This window comes from Lepidochelys olivacea (genome assembly GCF_965140295.1).
Source record: "Lepidochelys olivacea isolate rLepOli2 genome assembly, chromosome: 2".
Taxonomy (NCBI): Eukaryota; Metazoa; Chordata; order Testudines; family Cheloniidae; genus Lepidochelys; species Lepidochelys olivacea.
The window spans coordinates 210,083,293-210,107,397 of record NC_140412.1 but is presented as its reverse complement, the minus strand read 5'-3'; the positions used below and the strand labels follow the sequence as shown (position 1 = coordinate 210,107,397).

General features: G+C 45.3%; 1 protein-coding gene across 5 annotated transcripts in view; it reads left to right on the top strand.

The window, feature by feature from the left end:
• The window catches only part of STK31 (serine/threonine kinase 31), an 80,156-nt gene that overhangs the window by 41,794 nt on the left and 14,257 nt on the right, over positions 1 to 24,105 (top strand). For all 5 annotated transcript variants that reach the window (XM_084621981.1, XM_084621980.1, XM_084621983.1 and 2 more), the window contains 7 exons: positions 9,439 to 9,540; positions 14,298 to 14,378; positions 15,209 to 15,334; positions 16,464 to 16,589; positions 16,854 to 16,940; positions 17,683 to 17,832; positions 19,219 to 19,344. In XM_084621981.1, the coding sequence (XP_084478107.1) occupies positions 9,439 to 9,540; positions 14,298 to 14,378; positions 15,209 to 15,334; positions 16,464 to 16,589; positions 16,854 to 16,940; positions 17,683 to 17,832; positions 19,219 to 19,344 (798 nt within the window). The remainder of the gene's footprint in view (positions 1 to 9,438; positions 9,541 to 14,297; positions 14,379 to 15,208; positions 15,335 to 16,463; positions 16,590 to 16,853; positions 16,941 to 17,682; positions 17,833 to 19,218; positions 19,345 to 24,105) is intronic.

The following is a 24,105-nucleotide window of genomic DNA, read 5'->3' as shown; positions in this document are numbered from 1 at the left end:
CTGTCACTTCAGGTTTTTATATGAATATTTTGTGTCTCCCCTATTTAAGTGTGCGAAACCATCCCTGGGTGACACCACTGTTTACCTTTCTCCATTCTGAAAACTGACCACTTATTCCTACCCTTTGTCTGCTGTCTTCCAATTTTTAAAGGATGCCGTTTGTCTCTAACCTCTTATTTTACTTTTTACTGCAGAGTTCCAAAGGGATCTCATAAAACTGACTGACTTGGAAACAAAATGGCAAATATAATTCAATGCTGATAAATGCAAAGTAGTGCACATTAGAAAACATAATCCCAACTATACATGGAAAATGATGGGATCTATATTAGCTGTTACCACTCAAGAAAGAGATCTTAAAATCATTGTGGATAGTTTTCTGAAAACATCTGCTCAATGTGCAGTGGCAGTCAAAAAAGCTAACAATGTTAAGAACCATTAGGAAATGGATAGATAATCAGACAGAAAATATCATAATGCCACCATATAAATCCATGGTGTGCCCAAACATTGAATACTGCATGCAGTTCTGGTCGCTCCATCTCAAAATAAGATATATTAGAATTGGAAAAGGGACAGAGAATGGCAACAAAAAAGATGGGCTATGGAACAACTTCCTTATGAGGAGAGATTAAAAAGAATATTCATGTTGGAAAAGAGATGACTAAGGGGGCATGCAATAGAGGTCTATAAAATCATCAATGTTATGGAGAAAGTGAATAAGAAAGTGTTTTTTACCCTTCCACGTAACACAAGAACCAGGAGTCACCCTAAGAAATTAATAGGCAGCAGGTTTAAAACAAACAAAAGGAAGTACTTCTTCACAAAACGCACAGTCAATCTGTGGAACTCGTTGCCAGGGGATATTGTGAAGACCAAAGTATAACTGGGTTCAAAAAAGCATTAGATAAGTTCATGGAGGATAGATCCATCAATGGCTATTACTTAAGAATGTAAAGGATGCAACCCCATGCTCTCGGTGTCCCTAAGCCTCTGACTGCCAGAAGCTGGGAGTGGATGATGGGATGGATCACTCAATAATTGCCTTGTTGTGTTCATTTCCTCTGAAGCATCTGGAATTGGCCACTGTTGGAAGACAGGACAGTGGGCTACATGGATCATTGGTGTGACCCAGTATGGCTGTTCTTATCTGAAAGAACAAGAACTCTAGATATATGTGTCTTACTACTCCCAAGAGTTTATTTACAGAAGACACCATCCTTACCTCCAGGAGTTTACAATCTTGAGTTTTAGATGTAGCACAGGTGAGAGTGACACACCAAAAAGTAATTGGGTAGGTCGGATGATGGTTACAGTAATGCCATCGTGCATATATTCAGTTTACACATATGCACATTTTGATGTTTTTTTTAAACCACATATGCCTCAGTGATTGTGAGCACCGTAGAGTCGAGCTTTCAAGAGAGATTTAAAATGAGAGAGGCTAATGGACCAGAGAAGGAAGATGATTCCATATATAGGGAATGGCATACTCCCTGCCCCCACCAAGTGATGCTTATGGGAGAAACAGGTGAATGGGCTATGAAGACTAGCGTCCTTGGTAGAGAAAGGTGGAGCAATTACACTATAAGAGACAGAAGGTTTGGCAATTGGAAGGGAAGAGTTAAGTAAGGCCTTGAAAAGGAGGACATAAGTTTTTTAGAACTCTAGTCATGCAGATACCTGAGGCAGTTCAGACTTTTCCACGATACTCTTACGGTTTTGTCTACATTCCTTCCACCGTCTCACCAGATTCTCTTCCTCTGGACTGTGAGACAGAGGAGCGATTCAGCACTCCCACCTTATCTATCACAGCCCAGCATTTAAAGATGATTTTGAGATCACTGTCTTCTCTTCTTTATTGAGCCAAAATTTCAGGGCCTTATTTCTCTGAATAGCATCACTTGCCATGCACCTTTCTTCTGTTAATTCTCCTTTCTTCCAGCATGGCAGAGCTGGCCAAAGGAATCGAGCTGAAGATCAACCTCGTTGTCTGTCTGCAAGAAGATATTCAGTGGAGCCACAGAAGAGAAGTTCTGAGGTGATTGCTCCCAGCCCAGAGCCCTCCCTGAGTCAGGAGGAAAAGGCTCTTTATAGACAGCTTGTTGAGGCTTCTGTGTCTCTCAACACCAGCCAGAACTCCCCCAGAAACACCTCCACTGCTTGGTCCTACTCAGCTCTTGGGAGTCTGGAGAGATCAGTGTTGTCACTGATTAAGAGTTCTTCAAGGGTAAGGCACTAAGTCGCCCCTAATCCAGTCTCCCTCAAAGGGAGAAAAAAATCTCAGGTTTGCATCTCAGGTTTTTAATGGGTTAATTGAGTTGTCAGTCAAGGGATCCGTCATCCTTTCAGACAGTTGTTCTTCCCAAGAGGAGGATTTGGGATCTCTTAGGGGCAGTCCCCTCCACTTCCTCCTCAGTTCTGTATTACATGATGAGGCACAACTGGGCTCAAAACAAATTGTCATTGCCCAGGCTAAGACTTCAAAGAGAACACTAGGCTAGGAGAGACTGATCCTCTGGGGATTCTTGCTCTGCAAAATACATTAGAAATCCAAAAAAGGCTTAAAATAACACTGGAAACAAGCACAGCAGGTCTTCAGCTCCTTGGGGGACCCTGAAGTAGGGGAACTGTTAGTTTTGGATCAGGACAACACCGAGGAACAGATGTGCTTGAAGATTGGCCTGAAGGTCGGTGGGCACTACTGACATCTAGTCGGAGAAAGAGGACGTGAAAAGGGTAATATTTCTTCAATTCAAAACTAATAATTTGCTATCTCCTTATTTCTCCTTCAAGAAGATCACAAGGAAGAGCTGGAAAAAGGCCAACAAAGGGAAGAGGCTGAGTCTGATAGCCTTCCAGGTTCTAGAATTCCAAGATTCTCTCTTCATACTTCCTCAGCTGTGGTGTCCCTGTAAAGGACATGTTAATTTCTGCCAAGGGGAGATGTCTTCAATACCTTCAGGCAGGAAGATGGAAGCTGCCCTTAGAAGAAAATTAGAAATGTTAGCATAGCCCTTTGAGTCTCATTGGTCATTGCGTGCTTTGTGCAGCCTCAGTATTTTGATGGGATGCCCTTAAAGAGCTTTGACCCGCACCCCCCAAAACAAACAAACAAACAAAAAAAACATGTCAGTACTAGATAAAATATCCCTGATGATGTGTTCATGGAGGATAGAGCCATCAGTTCTGTGAGGCTGGCAGCAAGAGTTATGAGAACAAACTAAGTAGTCAGGTGCCAACTCCTACCAGTCCAAAAAGTCAGTATGTCTGCATCTGAGCGCCAACCTCCATCCAGCTTCCAGGCCATCAGGCAGGATCATCCTACTTCTTAGACTCCTGGTTCAAGCAGTAGCACAGAAAACTACAACCAAATTTAAGTGCTCTTGTGACCCCATGTGCCAGGTTGCAATATCACTCCGATATGGTCTGGCTGCCTCTCCATTATGCCAGCAGGGAGGGGGCTCGTCTGTTACACCACTCAGATCTGGTGAGAGGCCAGCTGGGGAGGGGTGGGGACCCCCTCATGTTGTGTGCCTCTGCCTAGTTCTGATTCTCAAAAGGTGGGGGCTTGTCCCCCTGTTTAAATGGGGGGGCATTGCCCCCCCCCCCGGTCTCTAGTACCCAGGGGTTCAAGTTGTCCCATGCTGGAGGGTGTATTAGTGAAAAAGTATCTTGTGTTGTATTCTGGAGCTTCAGGCTCCTGCACATCCTTTCTTTTCCACTCTTTCCAGCCTCAATAGACAGTGACAAGCACCCTCAAGGAAATTTCACACCTTCTAGAATTATTTGCGACAGAGGCTGTTCCTCAGAGCAAAAAAGTCAAGGGCTCTAATCTCTTTTCTTCACAGAAAGAAAAAGAACTGACTGAGTCCAGGTGCAGTTAGACTTTAAGAGGCTGAGTGGATTGGAGGAGAAGACTGAATACAGGATGCAGACTTTTCACTTCCCTTTTGCTACACTCTCCCTTGGAGAGCTGATAATGGACCTGGCAGGAGCTTATCTGCATAGTCGTGGAAGGCCCTGGTACACGCAGTTCCTTCAGGATGCTTATAAAAATAGCCACTGTCAGTATAAAGTGTTACCATGCGGTCTGCCCTCCACACACAGAATGTTAACAAATCTACTGAGAGAGATAGTGTCCTGTCTGAGGAGTCTAGGGACTCAGGTGCATCTTTTCTTAAACTAAATACTTACCTCGTACAATCTTACAAGAAGCAACCTAACCAGACCTGCATGCTGTAGGGACATTTGTCTGTGTCAAACTTAAAGAAGAGCTCTCTGATTCCCTTTCAGAGAACCATCTGCCAGGCTTGATGCAGAGACAGCATGAACATAGCACAGGAAAGGGTGACAAGATTCAGGCACTGATCTCCTGGGTGTCGAGGAATACCATGTGTATTCATCCGTACCAGCTCCTAGGGTTTCCAATCTCTTTGCGGTAGGGGTTATTCCCTGGGTAAAGCTGCACGAGAAAGATTAAAGGATTGATTTTAAAGGCCTGTAACAGTTTTCAACAGGAGATGGAAAGGAATGTGAGGATACCATACAGTGATCAGGTCCCTAAGTTGGTGGAAACAGCAAATCCATGTGATGGTAGCATCCTTCCTCCACAATCCAGAATCCAAAATTGTTACCGTGGATATTGATGTTGCAGGTTGCTGACACACCATGGGGCACAGGGGAAGTCATCAAGGTCAGAGAGGCTCCTGAGAAACTAATTCCTAGAGATCAGAGAGGTGCTAATTCTTTGAGACTTCCAGGACCGTCTGAAGGACGACCATGCACTCGCTCAGTTAAACAACTCAGTGACTATGACATACATAAAATGGCAAGGGAGCACAAGGAGGTCAAGTTTAAACACTGTAGTAACACACAGACTTCTTTGAGCAGAATGTCTCCATTAGAGAGATTCCACATAAAAGTGATGCTGAACACACAAGCAGACAACCTCTGCAGTCAACAGATGAACCACTCAAATGGTCACTGAACCAATAAGTTTTCCAGCTATACTCAAGTAGTTGGGGTACCTTCCTCCCGTTTACCTATTTATATCTAATCCAAGCCCAAGAGCGAGAGTCATCTGTGGGGAAGGAGGTACAAGATCACTGGGGACAGATGCTTTGGCTAATCTCATTTCTCTTTCCTTCTAATTTTTCCTTACAGAGTGCTACATCCCACATGGAGGGGAGGGTAAGATCCAGAATGGACAATTGTTAATGTATTACCTTTCCCTTATTGCCCTCTCCCCCCAAATTTGTCCCACTCAAGATAAGGCCTTCAAGTATCCTTTGTGATGGCCTCTTCCATGCATGTCAGTAATATAATGGAATAAGGCTTTACCATGAAGCTTATATTTAATCTGTTCATAAGAATTTAGTGTTTCCACTCAACACTGGGAAATAGTCATCTGGAGAGAGTATGCAGTGTTGTTCATCCCAGGATATTAGAGAGACAAGGTGGGTGAGGTACTATCTTGTATTTGACCAATGTCTGTTGGTGAGAGAGACAGACTTTTGAGCTACAAAGAACTCTTCCTCAGGTGTCAGAGGAAGTGCTCTGTGTAGCTCAAAAACTTGTCTCTCTCACCACAGACATTGGTCCAATAAAAGATATTACCTCACCCACATCATCTGGAGAGATGGCAGAAGCGGTTTAGCCAAGCACTGGCACCTCAAGAATAAGTCTTACTCTCTAGCCTTAGTTATTTGCAGGAAGATAGGTGCAGCTCATATATTTTTGAATGTGAGATCAGTAGAAGAACTGATCTGGTAAATCTGTTACCAGATTATTTCCATTTATTTTAGTAGAGGCTAATGGAAAAATTCAAAGGGTGATGTAGTTTAATTGGGCTAGGAAGATACTTTTAGCTGTCACGTTTTGGGTGGACTGGATGGTGATATGTAGGGGGTGGAGATCAGAGAGGAAAGGTAGAGGTAACAGTTGAGATGAGAGATGTTTAGGGTATGGATGAGTGTTTTCACTGTCAGGATATCAAGGACAGGTTGGATCTTCTAAATGTGTAGAAGTACTAGCAAGTTTTAGGAGAATGAGAGAGGAGACCAAACTGATTTAAAATTAGAGTTGGTCAGAAAATGCAGTTTAGTCAAAACCAAAAGGTTTCTTGAAATTGTGTAGATTTCACTGAAATTTTGTGTGATGGAATTTTTCTTTTTTTTTTTCTGCAATGTCAAAACATCCTGTTACTGCACTTTTCGAACTAAACATTTTGATTAGGGCTGTCAATTAATCGCAGTTAACTCACACAATTAACTCAAAAAAATTAACTGTGATTAAAAAAATTAATCGTGATTAATCACACTGTTAAACAATAGAATACCAATTGAAATTTATTAAATATTTTTGGATGTTTTTCTACATTTTCAAATATATTGATTTCTGTTAAAACATAGACTACCAAGTGTACAGTGCTCACTTAATGTAATTTTTTGATTACAAATATTTGCACTGTAAAAATGATAAAAGAAATAGTATTTTTCAGTTTACCTCACACAAGTACTGTAGTGCAATCTCTTTATCATGAAAATGTAACTCTGTTGTAGATTTTTTGTTACATAACTGCACTCAAAAACAAAACAATGTAAAACTTTAGAGCCTGCCAGTCCACTCAGTCCTACTTCTTGTTCAGCCAATTGCTAAGACAAACAAGTTTGTTTACATTTATGGGAGATACTGCTGACTGCTTCTTATTTACGGTGTCACTTGAAATTGAGAACAGGTGTTTGCATGGCACTTTTGTAGTTGGTGTTGTGTTGGTGTTGCAAGGTATTTACGTGCCAGATATGCTAATCAGTCATATGTCCCTTCATACTTCGGCCACCATTCCAGGGGACGTGCTTCCATGCTGATGATGCTCTTTTTAAAAAAAAAAAAAAAAAAAAAAAAGTGCGTTAATTACATTTGTGACTGAACTCCTTGGGGGAGAACTGTATGTCTCCTGTTCTGTTTTACCCGCATTCTGCCCTATATTTCATGTTATAGCAGTCTCGGATGATGACGTAGCACATATTTGTTTTAAGAACTTGCACAGCAGATTTGACAAAATGCAAAGAAGTTACCAATGTGAGATTTCCAAGGAAAGCGAGAGCACTCAACTCAAGGTTTAAGAATCTGAAGGGCCTTCCAAAATCTGAGAGAAATGAGGTGTGGAGCATGCTTTCATATGTCTTAAAAGAGCAACACTCCGATGCGGAAACTACAGAACCCGAACCACCAAAAAAAAAAAATCAACTTTCTGCTGGTGGCATCTGACTCAGATGAGGACAATGAACATGTGTCGGTCATCTCTGCTTTGGATTGTTATTTAGCAGATCCCGTCATCAGCATGGACGCATGTCTTCTGGAATGGTGGTTGAAGCATGAAGGGACATATGAATCTTTAGCACATCTGGCACGTAAATATCTTGCGATGCCGGCTACGACAGTGCCATGCAAATGTCTGTTCTCACTTTCAGGTAACATTGTAAACAAGAAGCGGGCAGCATTATCTCCTGCAAATTGTAACCAAACTTGTTTTGTCTGAGCGATTGGCTGAAGTAGGACTGAGTGGACTTGTAGGTTCTAAAGTTTTACATTTTTAAAATTTTTGAAGGCAGTTTTTTTTGTACATAGTTCTACATTTGTAAGTTCAACTTTCATGATAAAGAGATTGCACTACAGTACTTGTATTAGGTGAAATGAAAAATACTGTTTCTTTTGATTTTTACAGTGCAAATATTTGTAATAAAAATAAATATAAAGTGAGAACTGTACACTTTGTATTCTGTTTTGTATTGAAATCAATATATTTGAAAATGTAGAAAACATCCAAATATATGTAAATAAATGGTATTCTATTGTTTAATAGCACAGTTAATCACGCAATTAATTTTTTTAATCACTTGACAGCCCTAGTCGTAACAAAAGTGATATTTAAATCATATTTTAGATCCAGAGGTAATACTACATTGAGATTAACTGGAGCAACTCACCTCTCAGAACTATGTACTAAAACTGCATCAGTTTACAATCTGTTCACATTCTGAAGATGGTGTTGGCAAATATAACACCTAAGGGCCTTACTGTTTAACAGTGCGATTAATCGCGATTAATTTGAATAACAGTGCGATTAATCACGATTAATTTTTATAATCGCTTGACAACCCTAATTTTGATTTGTCCGTTTGAAAGGGCTTTTTGTTTCTATTTTTTTGTTTTATATTCTGAATTATAATATAAAATTTTAAAAAGTCAAAGTGAATATGTAACACATTTTCTTTCACAAAGTATTATGAAATTTTCAGGTTTTGTTCCAAATTGGAACATAAACAGAGTTTGAAATCTCAGACTCCTCTGTGAAATGGAATTTGCATTTCTTTCCCCAGGTCTATTTAAAACATTTCCTATTCCAGGCCTAATCTCCTGTTGCCAGATAGGCAAGTGTTTGCGTTCCTACTGAGCAAGTACCACCTGGCTTGATAAGTTCACGCTTAACCATGTAGATACACAAATGTTGATTTGCGTATTTGCATCCATCTGTGTGGTTTTCAATATAAAGAAAAGTTTCACTGTTTGTTTCAGAGTAGCAGCCGTGTTCGTCTGTATTCGCAAAAAGAAAAGGAGTACTTGTGGCACCTTAGAGACTAACCAATTTATTTAAGCATAAACTTTCGTGAGCTACAGCTCACGATGTAGTGGGCTGTAGCTCACGAAAGCTTATGCTCAAATAAATGTGTTAGTCTCTAAGGTGCCACAAGTCCTCCTTTTCTTTTTTCAATGTTTGTGTGTCCCTCACATGTCTTTCTAGGCCAGTGTGCCTGCTCTGGGTCTGAAAATCGGACTCAAAGGTTCTAGTAATGTATCTGATAGAGAATGGTTTAAAAAAAATTATAGGAATCCTATGGGAAAAAAAAGTTCCTCCTCAGAGAGAAAGAGAGACGGATCTCCAGTGTGTGCTACTGAAGTGAACACACACCCTCCAGTCTGATTTTTTCATCTCTCTTCCTGTCCAGGTTCTGTAAAGTTTATTTCTAAAATGAAGCCAGTGGCCAGGAACTTTCAGATAAAATCTAAATCTAGTGTAGCATCTTGTCCAGTCATTCAAACCCCTAATTTTATTGTAACAATAATTTAGACTACCCACCTGGGTGAACTGAATGCCCTTTCTAATCATTAGATTTTATTGGTGTCCAGAGGATTTCCAAAAAGGAGAATGAAGAAAATTACAGCAAATAGGTAATTTAGAAAAGCAAAAAAAGAGGTCTGATGATGTTCGTAACTTTCCTTCATCCTAGAATACTTTTGAGAATAAACTGCATTCTCAAATTATAATGTGATATGGAAGCTACTTTTTAGGTCTTATGTACTAGGTTACATTATATAGTATGATAATTTCTTGAGAGGCATATACGATGGTAATTTTATTGTTTCTGCATTCAGTCTGATGATTACAGTGAGTATGAAATAACAAAAATAAAAGAAGAAATCACTGGACTGAGGAATAGTCTCATTCAGGAAATATACAATGAACAAGAAGAATATGTAAGTATCAATTATGTAAGCAGCTTAAACTATGTAGTTTATATGAGCTGCATTTACATATACATTTATAAATAAATAAATTTGTTATAAAATTTGTTATATAAATAAATTTATTAGTCTCTTTGTTAGCCACAAGGACTCCTCGTTGTTTTTGCTGATGCAGACTAAAACGGCTACCACTCTGAAACCTATTTACATTTCAATTGCTTTATTATATACATTCATTCTCAGTAAAATCTAAAGAATGAATGTTACAGTACTGAATGGAAAGACTAAAGACACACTCATATTCAGTAAAGCCTCTGAAATGAAATAGTACTCTCTGAGGTGGACGGAGATAATCATCTCTTTTTCCTCTTTTCCACCTGATACAGCTTTTTTCAAAGTGAATTGTAGACAAAAATCTGGAAGTGTGAGGTCCAGTCCCCTCAGCAGAGCAATAGGAAGATGATCAGGCAGCACAGTGGCTGAATTCAGAGTAGCAGCCGTGTTAGTCTGTATCTGCAAAAAGAAAAGGAGTACTTGTGGCACTTAGAGACTCACAAATTTATTTGAGCGTAAGCTTTCGTGAGCTAAAGCTCACTTCATCGGAGGCACGAAAGCTTATGCTCAAATAAATTTGTTAGTCTCTAAGGTGCCACAAGTACTCCTTTTCTTTTTACAGTGGCTGAAGAAGGCCTTTATCTGTGTGATATGGAGGATAGGATCAGGACAGTGAAGAGGGAGGTTCTTCCTCCAAGTTGAAGGCAAGACTGACACCAGTGATCTCCCACTTCCTAAATACTCTGTTTGGAGGGAGGAATCCAGAATCCGTGGCCACTCCTCTTTCGAAGTAGGAAGGGGGAGGGCAGGAACAGGACCTCTGGTAATGCAGTGCTGAGCATGAGTAACAGTAACTCCTAAATGTTACAGGTTTGGGGTGGCTGGAGGTGGCAAGAGCTGTGGCCTGTTTCACCAACTCTAAGGTTTGGCCACTTGGCTTCTAATTTCCCCTGCTTGCTCCTGCTGAGGTTGGGCTGCCTCTGGTGGTGGTACTGGGGTTCTTCTTCGAGTGCTTGTTCATGTCCATTCCAATCAGGTGTGTACACGGGCACGTTGGCTGGAAGATTTTTCCTCTAGCAGCATCCGTCGGGTCAGCCTGGGCGCCCTCTAGAGTCGCGCCTTCATGGCGCCCAATATAGATCCCTGCCGACCCACCACCCCCTCAGTTCCTCCTTACTGCCAGTGATGGTGGCTGGAAGTTCCCCTAGCTCTTGCTCAGCAAGTTCACTCTCTATCCGGTTGTATATAGTTAGTTGTTAGTTTTAGAGTTTTTAGTATAGTGTTTGTTGGGCGTGTCCCCCCCCACTCCAGTTCGAGGAGCCATGGTATGCTGTGATCCCTGGGTTTCCAAAAATGTTTGGCATGTGCCAAGTGCTTGCTGAAGAGTGACCCACACTCTCTGTGTCTACGCCTGGGGGAGACCCATCAGAAAGATCACTGTAAGATCTGCTGCAAGTTCTGTCCAAGAACTCTTAAGGAAAGGGAACAGCGGCTCAAGGTGATCCTTATGGCAGCAGCTCTACGCCCCCACTCCAACCTGGACTAGGAGACCTGACCCCTCTACATCGTCCTCGTTGTGGAGTGCTCCGGCGCTGTTGGCGAGCTCAGCGCCAAGAAAGGACTCTTCCTGAGACCCTCGGCACCATCACTGCTCCTCGCAGGGCCTGTCTGAGAGTAGGCTCTGCTCCCACTTACCAGTGGCTCAAAAGAAGAAAAAGCCAGACGATTGCTTTCCGGAGAAGCCACGAGATGTGCAACCCCAGGTGGGCTGCCACTCAGGATCTCCTTTCGGGACCGTGTTGACTCCTGCCCAGGTGCGGCAGTTAAGTCCGGCCCCGCCTCGATCACCGGTGCCTACACGGCACCTGCAGCTCCTGTCCACGCCGGAAGCATAACAGGCTGCTCAGGACCTCCTCCAACTGACGGCATCTTTCTCGCCTGCCAGGGAGGAGCCCTCAGTGTCAGCGGACCCGCGTCCTCGGGTGCATTTGAAGGGGAAGCCGCCTGTAATGTTGAGATGCTCCCCCTCGCCATGTCCCTTGGCGCCTGCCTGCTCCGACAGAGAGCCTACCTGCTCCCTGAGCTTTTGGTGTTGGAGGCACCAAGGATCGGCTCCTCCATGGTCTTCAGTGTCTGAGACTTTGGTGTCAGAGTCCGACTCCTATTGCTCTGGTAGGAGCAGAAATCATAGGTTGAGGTACAGAAGAGAGCCCCAGGCATGGCCTCTGCAGTGGCAGAACCTGCCTCAATGGCCCTTCTGGACCCCCTGGGCTTTTCACCAGGGCCAGGAAGGAAACCAGGTCCATGCTCAGCAACATCTTCCGTTGCCTCTGCCACCTTCTGCTGCGCATCTGCCCTCGGCGCCTATGGTCCCGATGCCTCTGCCTCAGTCTCCATCATTGACTCTGGCATGGTGCTCGGCTCCGACCTTCGCACAGCCTCTCATGGCGTTGACGCACCCGTCTCCCACGCCTGCACCATTGTCGACATTGACCTCGATGCAGGCACCTTTGGCCCAGTGCCGGTGTTGGCACTGGGCCCCCTACTTCCAGTGGTTCCTGTGAGCGTGCCGATGCAGCTCCCTCCCGTAGGACTGATGCCGATGCCTGTTCCAACGCCCATAGCCCCAGCACTGTCAGTGACAGAATCGCAGCCCAGGCTCCATAGCGGATGCATTCCTCCTCCATTGGGGAGAGGTTCTTCTGTATGCCTTCCCGCCGATAGATCGTGCTTGGGTTTTGCTGATAGCACCGGCCTGGCCATGTCGGCATTGGTACACATCTCTCCTGGACAGGTCTGTGGGAGCCCCAATTACCTTGCTGCTCTTCCCAGACTTTCTCACACAGGATCACGGACATCTCCAACACCCAAACCTGCAGTCGCTCCACCTCATGGCACGGAAACTCCATGGTTGAATCCATCAGAGCTTTCCGGTTAAGACCAGGTTAGACAGGTCCTCATTTGCAGGAGAAAACCCTCAATGAGGGCCACGTACCTTGCCAAGTGGAAGAGATTTTCAGTCTGGTCGGCGCAGCGCGATGCGCCCCCGATGCTAGCCTCAATGCCGCACATTCCGGACTATCTTCTGCACCTGAAACAGGAGGGTCTCTTGTTGCCTTCTGTAAGAGTTCACTTGGCTGCCGTCTTGGCCTTCCACCCGGGTGCACAGGGCTGCTCGGTTTTTGCTAACCCCCTGGTCAGCCGCTTCCTGAAGGTGCTCGACAGGTTGTACCCACATGTGCACCAACCGGTTCCTGCCTGGGACCTCAACTTGGCCGTCTCTAGGCTCATGGGGCCCGCCTTTAGCAACATGCTCCCTGCTCTACCTCTCTTACAAGGTCGCATTCCTGGTGGCGATAACCTCGGCCAGGAGGCTGTCTGAGCTTATGGCCCTAACTTCAGAGCTGCCCTACACCGTATTTTTTAAGGACAAGGTTCAGCTCAGGCCCCATCCTGCTTTCGTCCCGAAAGTTGTGTCGCAGTTCCACATCAACCAGGACATTTTCCTCCCAGTTTTCTACCCTAAACCTCATTCGAGCAGCAGGGAGCAGAGACTCCACACACTGGACATCCGCAGAGCACTGGCCTTTTACATAGAGAACAAAACTGTTCAGGAAGTCGGTTCAACAATTTGTGCCAGTGGCGGACATGCTGAAAGGTCACAGTTTCAGCCCAGCGCATTTCATCATGGATTGTGGCCTGTATCAGCGAGTGCTACAATCTAACGGGTTCCTGCGCCTCCAGTCAGAGCGCACTCTACCAGGGCACAGGCTTCATCGATGGTGTTCCTGGATTAAGTTCCCACCCAGGAAATCTGCAGAGCTGCGACATGGTCATCCATACACGCTTTCACCGCGCACTATGCAATCATCCAGCAGTCCAGAGACGATGCGGCCTTTGGAAGAGCAGTACTCCAATCAGTGGACAGCTCAGACCTCACCTCCTGAATTTGGCTTGGGTGTTACCTGATTGGAAGGGACACGAACAAGCACTTGAAGAAGAAAAAATGGTTACTCCTCGTAACTGTTGTTCTTTGAGATGTGGTGTTCATGTCCATTCCAATACCCACCCTCCTACCCCTCTGTCAGAGTAGGTGGCAAGAAGGAACTGAAGGGGTACTGGGTCAGCTGGGCTCTATATTGGGCGCCATGAAGGCGCAACTCCAGGGGGTGCCCAGGCCGACCCGACAGATGCTGCTGGGGAAAAATCTTCCGGTCAATGTGTACATGCACGCGCACATACCTGATTGGAATGGACATGAATAACACATCTCGAAGAACAACAGTTGCGAGAATTGAGTAACTGTTTTTCCCCCTTTGTCCTTTGAACTATCTTCAGGTTGGGGAAGGAGAGGAGAGTAAGTCCAGCTGCCCTCCCCTTGCTACTTTGATGAGGAAGCTCAGTTTATGGTAGGGGGTGGATCATATTTTTCTAAAGGATGGGGGCATCCAGAAGTCCCTAAAATTACCACACAAACCCTGTTTTTAAAAATACATCCAATTGGGCTGTTATAGTACTGATGCTGTGAAAAAGTGAAAGCCAGTTGCATTCTGAGTGATGTGACTGGAAGAGGGTAGATTCCACTCTTCATATTTTCAGAAATCGATGTTTTGTGGGCATACAGTCCAAACTTCAGTTAATGTATTTTTTTGGTATATACTTGTATGTACTGCATGCGGAGGCGGTCGGCATTGATGAATGTATCCCTAATTCAGGAGAGGCTTACTTGCCTGGTACAGAAATGGTTCCCTGAGCTGCCACTCCTTCACCCGGAAGCAGGAATTCTGAAGTATATGGTAAGAAGCCCCTGCTGTGTTTCTAAGGGCAGGGAACTGAGAGTATGTATTTGAGAGTAAGGGAAGTAGCTTCATTAAATATGCCTTAAAGCAAGAGCTGCCAAAGATTCTAGTAAGTGATGAAGTCTTTAAGGGCAGTAGTCAGATTACAAGTTAAACAACTGAACGTATTGTCATGGACCAAATGAAAACTTTAAACAATAAATGAGAGATTTTATTATTCACATCCCAAAGAGACTTCTGTCTCACACACACTTGCAATGTCACCCACTCATGCCAGTAACTAGAAAATAATTTCAAATATGGTGTTCAAACTTCATTTACTTACATTACACATTCAGCTTTACTGGTCATGTTATGGTTTAATTCACCAACAGTAACACCTAAATGCTGGCCCAGCTTGAAATGCTGAGACTGGCAGTGTCTGGGGCAGGGTGAAGGGAGGAGAAAACAAAAACCATGTGTTATGCATGTCAGGAGTGTAGGTTTTTAATGTCTATAAAGTAGATGGCCGGTCAGTGGCTCATGTAAATGACACTGACAGATTAAATCCAAATTATGTGCATTGAAGGAATGAAGGTCACGTTAATATGTTTAACACAGAGGGGAGGAAAAAAATCACCAAATGGAATCTCTCTTTATTTTAAAAAAGAGTACTTAATTTAAACCTAAGTTTGACCTTCCTTACATTATGGTCAGTGTCCTGCATTATCTGTGGTGGCAGATAAATATTAAGCATTCAACAATGCCAAGATTGTTTAAATATATGCAGTGTCTGGATTATTTAGGTAGTTGGTGGCATTTCAGTTGTGTTTGCATGTGTACTCCAGAACTCTGGTGGACTTCTGACAGTCAGCTTAGAACGGGACCTCCTCGATGCTGAACCCCTGAAGAAATTGAGCACGAAGCACCCATTAGTGTGTTCAGAAGTTCAAGAACAGAAGGTTCTTTTAAAGGTAATTTTCTGTCACTGACTTTCAGTTCTTAGCTGTATGTGGAGCTCTTGGTAACTTAAAGAGTATATTGATCTGCTTGTACTCAGTAACTGCTTCTTTATTACTTTCAGTAGTACCCTTGTAAATGCTAATTAATTTGGGTTAGACTCTTGGATCACAACCAAAGCAGTGTTAGTTTTTTACTGTTTGTCTCCATCTCTCTTCTCCTCTTTCACTTCTCTGGGAGCAGCTGCAAGCGTGTTCCTTCCTTTTGCTGACTGCCATTCCTGTGAGTCAGTGGGCCCTCCTCTTACTGGCTATCACTCCCTGTTCTTGGTGCATTCGTAGAATCATAGAATATCAGGGTTGGAAGGGACCCCTGAAGGTCATCTAGTCCAACCCCCTGCTCGAAGCAGGACCAACTTCAGTCTCCATCCTACTCATACTAACACCTTCCCTACTGATTTCCAGGTGTCTCCTCTGCTTTCCACTGCCACGCTTCCCCCTCCTACCCACCAGCGTTCGGGAGATCAAGAAGTAATGAAGTTAATGTGGAACAGTGTAAACCAGTGGTGGGCAAACTGCGGCCCATGGGCCGCACACAGCCCCTGAGGGTAATCCGCTCTTGGGCCACGAGACAGTTTGTTTACATAGACTGTCTGCATGCCCGGCCCCCCACAGCTCCCAGTTGTCACGGTTCACCATTCCCAGCCAATGGGAGCTGAGGGAAGCAGTGCGGGCCTCAGGGATGTGCTGGTTGCTGCTTCCCACAGCTCCCATTTTCTGGGAACGGCAAACCGGAGCCACACCTGTGGACGGTCAATGTAAACAAACTGTCTCATGGCCCGCCAGCGGATTACCCTGATGGGCCTCTGGTTGCCCACCACTGGTGTAAACACTGCTCGTTAACTTGGCTATGATACTGTTTGCGCAATGGGAACACTGGACCTGTATTGCTAGTCCAACAATTTAAACGTTTACAAAGAAAATTTGGGACTTATCTCTCAGATCCCAGGTTGAGCATTATAATACAATGTAACAGGAGGTCACTCAATAGAATTTGTCTTGTAATTGTTCTAAAACATAAAATATAGTAATTCCACATTAACAATGTTAAATTAGGAATCATCTGAAAATTCTTTGTTTTCAGGGCTATTCTGTAGATGTGAACACAGAGGCAAAAGTGATAGAAAGAACAGCCAAATATCACAGAGCTTGGAGTGAATTTAAGGAGAAATCTGGATTATTACAGTTGATGTTCCTTTTTTTGTGCAAGGTAAATTCCAGATTGACATCCTTCTTTGATTGCTATTTTTCATCTAGAAGATTCATAATTTGTTGTTAAAGCTTTTTGTTTTTTAACCAAAGCTTTGCATAGAAAAACTGCCATGCAGAATTTACATAAGCAGTCAAATAAAATTAATTTGGTTTAGTGAGGATTTAATATGTGCTATATGTTGACTTCGCAGTAAATAGATATTTTAACTGAAATCCCCTTCTTTATCAGTCTATTGTCCTTGAGTTTTTTTTGTTTTTTAAGTCTGATCCTTTGGTATATCTGATGGTCCCATATTACCCAGGAGCAAGTCTAGGAGCACTGCAAGCTAGTACACCTTTAACTTCAGAAGTAAGTAATAGGGTAATTTATTCAAAATCTCAGCAAAGTTTTTCAACAAATATTTAAACCAACTTGATCCTCTCTTCTCTTATTTCACCTTTTTCTTTGCTGGCCAGTGATATGGCAATGTAACTTGCATTCACGGTGAGCACTGTTGAGAAAACCCTGCAAAGGAATAGGCCAGTTTGTGTTTTTATGAATACCTCAATTTAGTGTCCAGTCACTGGGGCTGGGATTTTCAAAGGACCCTGGAGGAGGGGACCTAACTCACGCTCCTTTCAATATTCCAGCCTTTGTTGTTGTTGCTATCCTTTAAAAAATATTGGCAAGCAAATTCTAATCATGATTAAAATGATCATGATTACTCTTGTCTGCATTTTCATCCTGTCATTTTCTTTCTTACCTTTCCTTCCCCAAAATGACTTCCAACTGTAAACAAGCCATTTGGACGCATAGCCTTCTTTTTAAATAAGTGGTCATAAGTTTTGTGAATGGCTTTTTCTCTTGCATTGCTTGTCAGGACAGAGCCAGGTATGAATCCATATATCCAAATGGGTATTTACATTGTGTGTTAAAAATGATTAATTCAGGTGTGCCTGGGTTCTTTTTTGACTGGCTCTGCAACTCTTCAGAATCTTACTAAGTGTTGTGTAGTTTCCCATTCAGAATACTTGCAATGGTTCTGCAGTGGAAGCATGCTGAGTTTTTTCACTTGGCTCCTTCAGTTTCTAAAATTTCTTCTTTTCATCAGGAAATATTGAAAGTGATGGAAGGAGTGGCTCGTGGTCTGCATACGCTGCACAAAGCTAATATAGTTCATGGATCTCTGCATACAAATAATGTGTTTGCTCTGAATCGAAAACAAGGAATTGTTGGAGATTTTGACTTCACCAAATCAGTGGTAATTTTTTTTTTCAAGTATATTCAGGGGTTTCCTTAATCTCACTCAGAATTCTTCATTATGAGTTATAGCATGAATGCCTTTGCTATTTTTTTTGGTACCCCTTATTGTGACAATTTAAAGGTAGGTTTTATTGACAAATTCTTCATTTGCCAGTGTATTTTGCATACTACTTCAAATGTGAAAGCATGGTGTATGCAATGATTCTGAATAATTCCAATATAGTGTTATAAGTACTGGTGGAATAAGTTTCTATAGGCACTATAACCTGAAAAAATATGATCTTTACTGAGTATGGCCCTGGTTCAGCAAAGCAGTTAAAAAAGAACATGGGTATTGTTGTATTGGATCAGCCTTGTCCAGGTCTAGGTTTGTCTAGTCCAGTATCCAGTCTCCAACAGTGGCAGTTAAATTCCCTGAAGATTGTGTCTGCACTGACCATGTTCCATCCAGGGGCTGCAGGAGCTGCAGTTATTACTCCTGGCACTCATGGAGTCCTGTGCTGGGCACAAGAACTGAGAGCAGGAATTGTCTCTGCTGTGCTCTAGCTAATCCTGGAGTCCAGGCGGAGGAGGAGGAGACATGCAACTGACTCTGATGTGGACCTGAGACAGAAAAAGCAGGAAGCCTGACAGAAATGAGACTAGAACCTAGTTCTTCTGAGTCCCAGTCCAGTGCTTTACTGCAAGGCCCACCTTCCTTCTCTGGGCTGAGAAGGAATGCTGCCCCTCTAGAGTTATATACAATAAGGCAGCCAGCTGGATATCTACATACCTCTTCAAATTTCTGCAAATTACATTTTTGATGAGTGGGTCTTGTATTCTGTAGTCTGTTAATCTGCTTTGTGGTTACCTACCCTTTGTTCTGGAGTTGTATGTTTCTATCAAAGTTATGTCTGTGTCTAGAATGGCTTAGAGAAACAGTGGAAAACAGTAGCTTTTCAAATTTTCTTTATTTCAACCTTAACATCGCAGTCGTTTCTCATGGTACTGGAGTATCTTTTCATGTGTAGTTTAGCTCACGAAAGCTTATGCTCAAATAAATTTGTTAGTCTCTAAGGTGCCACAAGTACTCCTTTTCTTTTTGCGGATACAGGCTAACCCGGCTGCTGCTCCGAAACCTGGTATTAGAATTGTTATTTTTCATGACGTGTGAGCAAGAATCGCCTAGTCCTGTGTTTTAAGAGTGATACTTCATTGCCTTTATTCCCCCTCTGCTCCATTTTTCGTAGTAGGAGGCCTTTACAATCCCGTTTGGGCCATCATTGAAGGAAGAAATGTAAGGCAAAGGTGTTCCTGTGAGATCATGGGGAATGGGAAGGAATGTTCATTTTACTGGATTGCCAGTTCGGCTTAAAATTGCTGATTGTAATGTTGTCCCTTCTAGGATCAACGTGCCTCTGCGAACTCTATGGTAGTTGGTAACTTGAACTTAATTTCCCCTGAATTAAGAATGGGACACCTGGCATCTCCATCCTCTGACATGTATGCCTATGGCTGCCTTCTATTCTGGGTATGTTATTGTGCATGAAAATGACATTTTGTTAATATAATGAAAATATAGTAGGCATTATAAATAGCAATAAATGTTATGTCCCTCTTCTATTTTAATCTGTCCTATTGTAATGAATGCTCATATTTTAAATTGAGTGCTGTGAGCAGAGGGAATGGGAATTAGATCTGTGAGCAGAAGAATGCATTTTTCAGTACAATTTACAGTGTGGCTTGTCTCCCTAAACAGCAGCACTTAATAAAATGAGGCTTTTGTTCTGTACACTGCAGCTTGTCAGTAGTATTATATTTCTCATCCTTTCTATGTAAGCTGCTTTCTCTAGCTTCATCTGCAAGTCAGTAGATAGTTGCCATCATTTTCCATCCCTCCTGTGATCTGAATCAAGAATGGGATTGTCAGGTGCTGTTTTTCCTGCAGTATCACTTGGATTTCCATCTTCTGGTATTAAGTCAAGGAAGAGAAAATGCCCCATTTTCAGTTAGTTACTGGGTTATGTTAGGTAATATGCTCTGCAGTAACTCATGCTGCCCTCATCCACCCTGGTTTTCTGTTGCTTTACTTCTGTGCTCCCTTGCTTAGGGTTCTGAGGATTCTAAGGACATAAATGTGGCAGTTGTAGAGAGAGGTTTGTGCAAAATTCTACTTTAGAGGGACTCAGTCATAAGGGTCAGTATTATGAATATAGGAATTTGGAGAAATGTCTAGGAAGCAGGGGTGGAGAACACAGTGTAGCTGTGCCCAGCAATCCACCACTAGAAGCTCTCTAGTTTGTTTTTAATAAAATTTGTATTCCTATCTCTTTCACTGATTTTCTGTTTAATGAGAACCCCAAGATTATTACATGGTGTCAGAAGTGCTATATGAAAATGAGACACTAATAATTTTGAGGTTTACTCCTGTGTTTGAAACAGAAAGGGGAACACGTGGAGCAGCAAATAGAGAAGAATAAAGGCTATTGTATGTATTTTATGAGCACAAAAGTAGCTCAGCTAGCTTAAGAAGGGAAGAAAGCCAAAACTGGATGTGTTGCAACCTCCATCCAGTCTGCAGTTGACAGGCAATGCTTCAAAGAACTGAAAAAAATTCCAACAGATTTGCTTAAGCAGCCACAGAGGCAGAGGCCAAAAATTATGAAGTGAAATCATCCATTTTTAAAGGTTGTTGGTGAGGATGCTTTGGATATTTGTAACAATGTTAAGTTCTTCGAGGGCTTGTTCACGTCCATTACACATTAGGTGTGCGCGCGCTGTGTGCACAAATGTTGGAAACGTTTTCCCTTAGCGGCTCCCTGTGGGCCCCCCCAGGGGCGCCACTGTGCCGTGCGTATATACCCCTGCTGGCCCGACCCCCTCCAGTTCCTTCTTCCCGTCCGTGGTGGCGTTGGAACAACTTCTCTCTCTCTCTTTCTCTCTCTCGTAGAAGAGTAGTCCCTTAGCCTTCAGAGTAGCTGTTATCAGTTAGTTAACATACCTTTATTGTGGACGCTTAAGTGATTAGGTGCTTGGAGGCTTCGAGCACCCACCCCGGGCATGCCACAGGCCCACAGCTTCAAGGCTTGCGCCATGTGCTGCAAACCTATGCCAGTTAGTGACCCCCACAACTCGTGTCTACATTGCCTGGGGGATGGACATCAAACTGAACGGTGTAGGATTTGCAAGGCGTTTAAACCAAGAATAAGGAAAGAAAGAGACTTTCATTTAAAGCAGCTGTTGATGGAGGCTGCATTGCAGCCACCGGGCCCAGAGTGCCCGACGCCAGCTAAGGCTTCCTCGGTGCGTAGTGCCCCGGCACCAGCTAAGCACTGTAAACTGTCGGCCCCAGAGCGCCAGGCTAGGTCCTGGCACCGTTCGTCCTCCCCAGTGCAGCCCCCGGTGCAGCCGAAAGGAAGGCACAGTCGTGCTCCGCACAGGAGGCTGGCGCCTTCCAAGGCCCCAAGCGCTGATCAGAGCGGGAAGGCTGTGGTACTGGTGCCGACACCAGCGGTCCCGGCAGCACAAGCCCCACCGAGCCCAGACCTAAGTAAGCTCAGTGTGGATGATGGGCTTGAGGGCATAACGGATCAGCCCTCTACACCTGGCACCTTTTGAGGCTGCAAAGGACCTCATTGACCTGTTGGCAGCGAGCCCCCTCCCGTATGGGGAGAACCCTCTGGCACCCATGCCTTGGGTGCCGTCGAGGGGTAAGCTGGCAATGGTGTGCTGCTCGAGGACACCATCCCGGCACTGCTCCCAGAGTTGGTCCTGGTTGAGCTCCGACTCTGCGGACTCACGGTTGCTAGCGGCCCAGAAGGAGGTTGCAGCACCGGGAGTGAGTCCGCGCAAGGAAGCACTGGAAAGGGCACACTGCTCTCCGGCACCACCCAGAGACTGTCACTGGGAGGAGTTGAGACGGCCCTCGCCAGAGGACTCCTGCAGATGGTCCCGGTCCAGGTCCCGGGGATACCGGTACTGCTCCCTCTCAGCCAGGAGCCGCTTGTTCTCCTGCTGGCGCAGATCATTGGTACTGCCGTGGCCTTTGTGATCAGCGTCGCCACAATCCGGTGCAGACTCCGGCCACTAAAGCTACCCGCACCGGGCCCCAGACAGCAGGGACCCTCAGGTGGGCTGGCAACACCAATGGGGGCTGCCAGGTCATTGGCCCTTCTGGACACCCTGGGCGGAGGCTACAGTATCCAGGCCTCCAGCATCCCCCTAGGATAAACCGGAGAGACCAGCACCGAGTCTGGTGCCGTCCTATGGAGTCCCGGCCCGAGCCGGAGGCCCCTCCCACAGGAGGAGGGGAGCAGGAGGACCAACCAGAGGGGGTCGAGCAGTAGCTCATCTCCTCATCATCCCCGGATGAGGCGGTGGCGGGTACAGAGGTGTCCGGCCCTCCACCGGTAGACCATAGAGCCCCCCAGGAGTTCCTGCGTATGGTCGCCCAGAACTTGGGGTTGCAGGCTGAGGAGATGGTTGAGCAGGAGGACCCCATGGTGAACATTTTAAGCCCCAAAGGTCCATCCAGAATAGCGCTCCCACTCATTAAGACCATTCAGTCCAACTATAAGACCATATGGCAGACCCCAGCGCTCCAACGGCCAAAGGAGTGGAGCGTAAATACTTTGCCCCATCTAAGGGCTTTGAGTTTCTGTTCTGCCACCCGAGTCCATGCTCCCTAGTGGTCTCAGCGGTAAACGAAAGGGAGCGCCATGGACAGGAGGCCCCAGCCCCTAAGGCCAAGGAGGCGAAACGCCTGGACCTTTTTGGCAGAAATGTGTACTCATCTGGGGGCCTTCAATTAAGGATTGCGAACCACCAGGCTATCCTCAACAGGCACAATTTCAACTCTTGGGCGGCGGTGGGGAGGTTTAAGGACAACCTTAAGGACAACCACAAGGTTCCCAACAGGAGTTCATGGCCCTGGTGGACGAGGGCAAGGCAGTAGCCAAGACCTCTCTCCAGGCCTCCCTGGATTCGGCAGATGTAGCGGTTAGAACAGTCGCGTCGGGGTGGTCATGAAGCACTCGGCATGGCTCCAGGAGTCAGGCCTGCCACTCGAGGTCTAGAATTCACTCCAGGACCTCCCCTTCGAAGGGTCTGGACTCTTCTCAGACCAGACAGACACGAGGCCGCACAGCCTTAAGGACTTGCGAGCTACGCTTAAGTCACTGGGTATGCACACCCCGGCGACCCAGAGGAAGCCCTTTAAGCCGCAGCCTCCCCCTCAACACCAGTACCTGCTTTGCCATGGGCATGAGCCTTACCGTAGGTGAGGCAGGGATAACAGGCAGCAGCGCAACAACAGTAACAATAATGCGCCGGGCCAGAACCAAGGCCAGCACAAACCCCAGCTGGGCACTAAGCCAGGCTTTTGAAGGTGTGCTCGAGGACAGCGTACCAGACCAGTCACCGGATGTGTCCCTTTGTTTATGTAACTGCCTGTCCCGTTTCTCCTGAGTGTGGTCCACCGTTACGTCAGATCGCTGGGTCTTACACACGGTGCAGAACGGGTACTCGCTGCAGTTCGCCTCCCTCCTACCCCCCTTCCCTGTCCCTCTTCAGGGACCCCTCTCACAAGCATCTCCTAGAGAAGGAAATCCACTCACTGCTAGAGGTGGGGGCGGTAGAGGTGGTGCCGCACAGCCTAAGGGGGAAGGGGCTCTACTCCCGGTACTTCCTCATCCCCAAGGCCAAAGGGGGTCTTCGCCCCATCCTAGACCTGCGCGGGCTCAACACGTTCCTGGTCAAGGCCCTGTTCCGCATGGTCTCTCTGGGCACCATCATACCTTCCTTGGATCCAGGGGACTGGTACGCTGCCCTCGACATGAAGGACGCGTACTTTCATATTGCCATCCACCCAGCACATTGGCTGTTCCTACGCCTCACTGTGGGCCAAGAACATTACCAGTTTGTGATTCTCCCGTTAGGTCTAGCTGCGGCCCCACGGGTGTTCCTGAGGTGTGTGGCGGTGGCCTTCTTACGGAGGTAGAGAATCCGGGTGTACCCATACCGTGACGACTGGCTCCTGGCGGGCTGATCCAAGGCGGAAGTGCGGGGCCATGTGGAGGTGGGCCTGAGATTGTTCCGCGAGCTGGGGCACCTGGTCAACGTCCCCAAGTCCACGCTCGTACCCACGCAGAAAGTGGAATTCATAGGGGCAGTCCTGGATGCGGTGCAGGCCAGGGCAAGCCTTCCAGTATCCCGATTCCAGGCTATCCAGCAAGCAGTGGCCTCCCTGCACCAGTTTACGACGACAACGGCCAGGTGCTGCCTGCGGCTGCTG